The sequence below is a fragment of the Crocodylus porosus genome, unplaced genomic scaffold, assembly GCF_001723895.1.
Source record: "Crocodylus porosus isolate Cpor-Errol unplaced genomic scaffold, CroPor_comp1, whole genome shotgun sequence".
NCBI classification, from domain to species: Eukaryota; Metazoa; Chordata; order Crocodylia; family Crocodylidae; genus Crocodylus; species Crocodylus porosus.
Window position 1 is genome coordinate 12,553,123 of NW_017728943.1, and position 7,662 is coordinate 12,560,784.

The 7,662-nt window shown below is 49.5% G+C and overlaps 1 protein-coding gene across 3 annotated transcripts in view; it reads left to right on the forward strand.

Annotated features, from left to right (window-relative positions):
• Positions 1–1,784: 1,784 nt before the first annotated feature.
• The window catches only part of GPR156 (G protein-coupled receptor 156), a 25,650-nt gene continuing 19,772 nt past the window's right edge, over positions 1,785–7,662 (forward strand). For 2 of the 3 annotated variants that reach the window (XM_019548711.1, XM_019548713.1), the window contains exons 1-3: positions 1,785–2,340; positions 3,923–4,065; positions 6,695–6,830. In XM_019548711.1, the coding sequence (XP_019404256.1) occupies positions 2,236–2,340; positions 3,923–4,065; positions 6,695–6,830 (384 nt within the window). In that variant the 5' untranslated portion in view covers positions 1,785–2,235. The remainder of the gene's footprint in view (positions 2,341–3,922; positions 4,066–6,694; positions 6,831–7,662) is intronic. The other variant, XM_019548712.1, reaches the window with a different exon arrangement.

The following is a 7,662-nucleotide window of genomic DNA, read 5'->3' on the forward strand; positions in this document are numbered from 1 at the left end:
CAGAAGCAGAGTATTTGAAAAGACCAGGCTCCTGTTGGTCATTGTATGGGAAGCCTCAGAAGGAGAAGAACCTATATTGCGTTCACAATTCAGGAGTACAAGACTAGTAATAATAAGGCTCGTATAGGGTACCTAGCTTGAGGGCTACTTTATTTGTTAAAGGCTTCCACTTTGGGGTGCAAAGAGGTGGGGCCCAGTTCCACTGCAGAATGGATGCCTCATCCATGTGGATAACCCTGCCTTTGATCATGATATCTGTTTGGGGGCAGACTTTTAGGAGGTGTAGATTGGTTTGCCCTAGCCAAGAATCTTGTCTTCTAGCTTCTGAGGATATCTAAGCCTTTACTAACAGAAAGCAAAGTAAATGTGTGGCACATCTCGGCACCATTCCTCAGTTGTATCTCAGCCCTTCTTCACTCGCTGAAGTCAGTAGGGGGTTTGCCTGAGTAAGGATCTCAGGATTTGACAATATTTCTCAGCAAAGGCCATTAATTTTTAGCTCAGGTACATAGACCATCATGGACTGATGAAAAGCTACCTGAATGCTAATGCATCTGACAGCATAGTGAGACTAGCATCACAGATACCCAGCTGATAAGCAGTGTCTGGGAGAAGAATCTAAACTGTGTCTTCACCAAAACTATTGCTATGACCCAACAATAAATAACAATCTATTGCTTCTCAGGGGGGCAGTGCTAATTGAATACAGATATATGGGGGTAAGACCTCATGTGTAGCATGGTAATGGGGACCAGTACATCCCCGTGGCCAAGGATCAAATAAGGAACAGAAATGAAGGTGCAGAGGGGAGCCATCACAGGGATGCAGTGTAGAACATTGGGCAGCCAGGCCTGCAAGAGAGTTAACAGGGACATGAGACTTTTGAGTTGTCTTTGAGTGTGGCCATTGCTGGGACCCTGAGACAGCTGAGCAGTTAAGCACATACTTCATATAAGGTGAGGAGTGACTCCTTCCCTATTCGGCCAACCATATTTAATGACCATGTGCTGTGCTGGATCAAGGAGAATCTCCAGGGATTCAGCAGCTGCCTCACCTGGAACCAGTAAAGCTTTGGCATTCTGCCGGGGGATTGGCTAGATGGTGGGACTAATAACACTAATGTTACAGGTTCGATTCCTGGTTGGACCAAATGAGCGCTTGAGGTCCCTTCCAGCCTTGCTTTTCTATAAAACTTGGTTCAAGGAGCTGTACATCTTAGCAACCTACATGGGGTTTGAGATCCCCTTCCACTGGGGAAGAGGAGAAAGGCACACAGTAGGGTCAGTGTGGTGCCCTCAGCCTCTGCCTATGGGCAAGGTGGCTTTTCAGGAAATTATGACATCTGTGCCAGCTGGGGGTGCTGTGCTTTCCCTCTGCCCTAGGTAGGGTGAAACCCTCAGTGGGGAGGTCTTACTGCTGGGCACCCTCCCAGCTAAGCTGTTTTTCTGGCTGCAGGCTTGGTGCTAAGCTGCTGGCCAGTACTTCCCAGTCCTGAGGCCCAGATCAAATTTCCACATCTGCCTGTCTTGGAGACTCCAGCAGCTACAAGTGATTTAATAACATCTGAACACTGAGACCTTGGAAGCAAGGGCTGTGTCCATGCAGCCACCTTAGGTGCGATCCCAGATCTTGACGGGCCATAACAGTACCATCAGTATTGAAATACTGAGAATTTAAACCTCTTGTTCCTCTCTGGCCCATCGTGGGGCACTGGGGCCTGCAATAATTGCTGTTCTTTATCTGTGACAGGGTGAATGACAGCCTGCTTCCTTTGTGGCCCCCAGGAGTTTTCTTTACTGTGCCAAGCAGGGAGAAGCTGGGGCCTTGGGGATTTAAGAGCGGAGGAGGCTGCCACCTGCTGGTGAACTGGCAAGATTGCCATGGTGTGTGAAGAGGAGCAGTAACGTTGACTAACATGGACTTGTATTGGCATCTGCAGACACCTGGATGCTTGCAGGGCCTGGAAAGCTTCCTCCTGACTCAGTTCAGGCTCTGGTTGTGAGTGGGGATGTTTGTGAACTGGATGCCACTGCACCATGGCCCTTCTGTGTCCCCTTGCATACTTGAGACGTGCAACAGGGAGAACAGGTGACCTTTGAGGCTGTTGTTGGCCCTGGGGGAACTTGAGCTCCTATGATAGCTTAGGGAAGGGTTGGACTCCCTGCCACTTCTCAGCTAACTCTTGCCCTCCACACTGCACAGAAGCAATGGCTGAATGAAGGCCAAGGATGTGCTATGGAGCCTGGATTAAACTGCTCTGACCTGTGTGACAGCGACTCCAGTGTGAGCAGCCAGGTGCAGAGACCAAGCAGCTTGCCAGAACTCTGCACCGTCACAATTGTATGTATGAAAGTCTTGCTTGGGGCACCACCATCCCCTAGAACAGAAGGTTCTGCATGTAGGAATGAGCTGAGGTTTGGGCTATGAGGAGCAGGGAGGGGCAGAGTTGTACTAGGGAAATGTCCTAGGACCTAGAGGACATTCTCCACCCTGGCTCTCAGTTTATGGGGCAGTCTTCCACGAGGAGGGGAGGGAATCAAGCACTGGCCTGGGTGATGGCCCGGTAGATACAGGGAGCAGGTAAGGAGCCTTTCAGGACTAAGTCATTGCAAAGAATCCTCCACCGTGGCCTGGTGCAAAAGTCCTTCCAAGATGGACCTGAAACAGCTTTCCATCCCCTTGGCCTCCTGCATTCCCAACCTGTTCAAAAAGCTGTTGAATGAAGAAGGATTTAATTCAAAGTTGCCACCCCTGAGATGGCACCTGACAATGGGGCCCTCAGGCATGGAACACAGGTGGTTTCAGTTCACGTGCATTTTGGTATTGTTTTGGAAGAAAAGTATAAACCCCCAATTCCAGGCTGGGGCTGCTGCTTCTGTATGTGCCCACTGGCCATGAATCCTTTCTGCTGTCTGTTGAGTCCTTTACCCCAGCTTCAATATTCAGAGACCCGCTCTGGCCTCCAAGCAAGCAGTGAATGACTTGAGTGTGTGTGTGCATAGGGAAGGGAGACTGTGACTGAGTAAGAACGTTCTTCCTCCCCAGTTCATTCCTTAGCAAGCCCTGCAGCGGTGTTTTAGGCCTGTTCCCCAGGGCAAATGACTTTGCTTCTGGATGAGACCAGTGTCACATCTTAGTCAGAAACAAGCCACTTTCTATATCGCAACCACATCTGTGTAGATCAGCACCAAGCTATAGAGTCTTTTCTTCCTGTATTGCTGGGCACAAGCCACTTAGCACCTGGCTGCCTGCCACAACACAGCTGCCCTCTGTTGATGTAAATGGCCTTGGCAGTGTCACATTCCTATAAGCAAATTTTCCAATAGGCTCAAGCCTGGGTAATTACCATTAGGCTCCAGTCCCATTGCAGGCAATACAAAGAACTAGGACAGTGTATTGCTCCATAACATTGCATCCCAAACTACTCTAACTTTGAGCTCCCAGCACTTGGCTTAGATTAGAGCACCTTTTAAGCTGCTCTAACCTGTCTAGGGGGTTCGGGCTTGTGAGTGGCTGGTTTAGGATCAGGAGAACACTTTGGTGACAGAAAGCCCCTTGTGAGCTATACTGTGTGCATGTTTGCTGCAGAAGGATTTTGGGGGCCAGTGTAGCTAAGGAATGGCTAACAGTGGCTCCTTCTTTGTCCCCAACTCTGTTTCATGCTTAGTTTCTAATAGCAAGTGCTGGTTGTAGTGGTGCAAGGCAATATTTGTTCCTCCTAGCCCTGTGAGTGAGGTGGGAGAGCAAGGTGAGTTCCAGCCTGTACAACGGTTGGTTAAGTTCTCAGTGCAGCCTGCATATGTGGTGATGCTGTAAGAGGCAAGAAAAGCCTGTCCTCTTGATCAGATCCTTGGGCACAGGATGACAGCAGTCAGAGAAAAGCCATCTTGCCAGACACTCTCCACCCTTTATCTCCCTTCAGACGACATCTGCGGGCAGTGGGAAGACCTCCCTCTCCCCCTCCTCCTCTGCTGCCTTGCTGGGGATTGTGTGGATGTTCCTCACCAGTGGAGTCCTGCTGGCTCTCTTCTTTTTGGCCTTCACTATTCGCTTCAGGAACAACAGGTAGGAGGCAGGTTATCTGAGCTCTGCCCTCCAAGCTGGACCTCCCACAATAGCTGTGGGCCTCTGTTCCAATGGCTCTTGTTCCTCGTGCTCCAGGATGTGAACTGATCATTGGCAGAGGGCTGGGAGATATCACCCTTTTGTGATGGGACATACTTCCCTCTTCCTCGCTAACATCCAGCATTGATCAGTGCTGGAGCCAATGTGCATAGGCCCTGGGTCCTTCCTGCTAGGGCATGAAGAGGAGCTGCTAGATGAGGCAGGCAGAGGCCTGGTTTGGTAGGGCAGTGCTTTTGCTCATAATCCTGATGAGAACAGAAGTCAAGTAGTGACAGTTTGGCTGGGGTAGCAGCTCATGCTGCTATCTCCAAGGTCCCTGCCAGGGATGCCAAGCAGACCAGCCAGAGTGGTGGAAAGAAAGTACTGCTTGATGCTTTTGTTCCAGAGTTTGAGGGCATCACTACAAGCAACTCATCTTCGGGAATGAGGACACCATAGTCTCAACTACATCCAAGTCCCTTTCATGACAGCAGGCCAGTTGTGCTTTTGATATACAGTTGCTCCATTCTGACCTGAGTGGTTGGCCAGATTTGGGATGTCTCCTTGTTGTTCCCAGCGTGAGGAAAAATGGATGATGGGGAGTCAGTTGTTTCATTGCAGGCTTGTTTGTTCTCAGGGAACATGCAAAGTCCTGTTTCTCTGAAAACAGCAGGGATCAACCAAGAGTCAGTGCCCTTGCTCACAGTCCCAGGTCCCTTTCAGCCAATATTTAACCCCAAATCTGTCTCATTTTAAGCTTTTCTTGACACATATCTGCTGCTTGCTCTGGCTATGTCTGAAATTTTCTGGCTGCCTTTTTTGTGTTGCTGCTTCTCTGGTGTTTCTGCATTTTTCCACATGCACACAGACCTTTACAAAGCACTGGCCAATAGAATCTGTGACCACAGGTGCATCCAGACAAGCAGGAAAGTGCATTTGGTGTGGAAGCTGCTTTTGTTTTAGCTGTCATTGCATTTGGGAACTTAGTTGTTTTTAGCAACTATCTTAAATGAAGGGTGGTAGTTATGTCCAGTTCATCACAATACTTTTCCAAGTTTGCCCAGGACCCTCTGTGCTAAACAGTATGTTAGTCCCAGAATCCTGCAGTGGGGTCCTGGACATGAGATACAGCTGGTAGAGCACTACTTAATTCTACAACAAACTGGGAATTAGGATCAAAGGAAAGTAGGACTGAAAAGGGATTTCAGGAAGTCATCTAGTCCAGCCCCCTGCTCAAGGCAGGATTGTTCCTGACTGATGCCCATCTGTCCTGCTCTAAAAATTCTGCAGCAGCTTTTAATCTATTGAAAAAGGTTACAAACCTTTCAAAAACATTCCCAACATGAAACTCTAACTCACACAGTTTATTGACTTACACTGCAGTAGATAAATGGAGCTTGGGCTGATGAGCCTGGGAAAGCAGAAGAAGTTCACTCCCATATGTAGTTGAAGATGGAGTTAATGTCCCATCTCCTGCTTAAGTGGAGGTCTGGAGATAGAGGGAATGGAGCAGAAACACTGACACTGGAATTCTGGGTTCCCCATCATTTCAACAATATAAAGAAACTTGAGAGAGTTGGAAGAATAGCACTAAATATTATCAGAGAATGAAGGGTCTGGCTTGTGAGGTGAGATCTGGAGTGTAAAATTTCTTGTCTGACAGGAGTGACCAAGGAGTGTGCCATGTTGCCAGTCAGCAGGGATCTGAGGGGTGAAAAGGTTGGGGAAGATTTACTTGCTGTCCTACTGATAGGGGCAACCAAAAGTCAGGGGTGGAAGTGAAAGGAGGGGAGCTGTAGGCTGACTATTGGGGAAAACAGTTTGAACTGTGGTGTGGCTTCTTTAAGGGAAGGGATTAAAGCCTGCTCACTTGGGGCACTGGAAAGTAAGCCAAATACAGCACTAGCAAATGAAGAACTGGAGTGAGGCCATTGGTTATTCTATCATGGGTTTTCTCTCTCTGACACCTGCCCTCCTGTGATAGAGAAGTGAGGTTCAGAGTAGAGCCTGGGAGAAGCATGTTCACACACAACAGATTTCCTGCATGACATTGGGTAGGCCACGTCAGCCATGTCTGTGCAGTGTGCATGAGAGAGGTGGCTGCAGGGCACAGAGATTCACCCTAGCTCAGTGGGTAAGTGTACTGATCACAGGGAAGCTGTGGCAGTGCTGGCTCCAGCATGGGCCTTTACTGGGTGACCAGTGCATGTGATACCCTGTCTACGCTGCTCTCTGCTGGTACCCAAACAAGCAAGATGGAACTTAGTATAGGGAAGTGCACATGTGTTCCCATAGCAGCATTGGTTCCAGTACTCATCTCTCTGGACTGTAAAATGGGGATACCAGGAGTGTCAGGAAGACCCATACATTGAGGATAGTGAGGTATTCGACTGCACCAATAATGGAGGCCTGGTAGTGCCGCTGTAACTGCAGAAGCTCATCAGATGTGTAGGGGAAGCTGTTTCAGGGGGGCAGCAGTAGCCAAGTCAGAGGGCCTCCTTACTGGCATGTATTAATGCCATGGCGGGTGGCCCAGCTCCACTTATGAAGTGAACTGTCCTTCTCGTAACTGTCGCTCTGTTCCCTGGAGGATTGTGAAGATGTCCAGTCCCAATCTAAACATCGTGACCCTGCTGGGCAGCAGCTTCACCTATATCAGTGCTTACCTCTTTGGGATGCAGGAGCAGGACCTGTTTTCTGGGACCTCGATGGAAGTGCTGGTTCAGGTGGGTGAGGCAGTTGGGGTTGGGGTTGAATTGGTCTCAGCTGGGAGAGATGGGTGTATAGCTCACACACACAAGCAAGCACACTTCCTGAGTTGTGACCTACTGAGCTCTGACCCCTCCCCCCCGCCTCTTCTCTCATGACCCCCATGGCAAGCCTGTTTTTCATGTGCATAAAGAGCTACCACACACTTTCTATCCAGCAGCCTTCACTTTTTGACATAGCCAAAACAAGGATGAGGGCTAGTAATGCCTTTAGGGCCAGGGCTATACAAGATAGCTTAATCTCTGGATAGCCCACAGGGCAGAACCCCTTTTTTCCACTGGTAGACTAGCACTTCCCTGCTGGAAAGCCACCAAAAAGATCTGGTAGAGGCACCTGTACCTCCTACCAGCTGCTGGGGCCCCATTAATAGCTGGCATGTCCCAGGGGGCTCTGCCACTTTGGTATGCAATATGGGGTTGGGGACACACTCCAGCAGCATCCTGCTATGGCTGCTAGACAAGCCATAAAGGGAAGGGTGAGGGGTAGGGAATTTCAGCAGTGTGCTCCTGCAGACTGGCAGGAAGGCTCCTTGACCTGTAAAGGTGTCGTACAGAATGTGTGTGTCAGTGAGGAGGGGACCCTTCACAGCAGCTGCTTACCTATGTGTAGCACAGATCTCACAGGCAGCCAGGCCATTCCCTGAGTGCAAATCAAACTTAGGAATCTGTATGGAAATACCACCCCCCCTCCATGCAGGTAAACCCTGGGTCCTAATCTTGGGCCTCTCCTGTAAAGTGAGGGGAAGAAAGGGGAGCACTGCAGAGTGAGAGCATCCAGCACTTGAGGCCA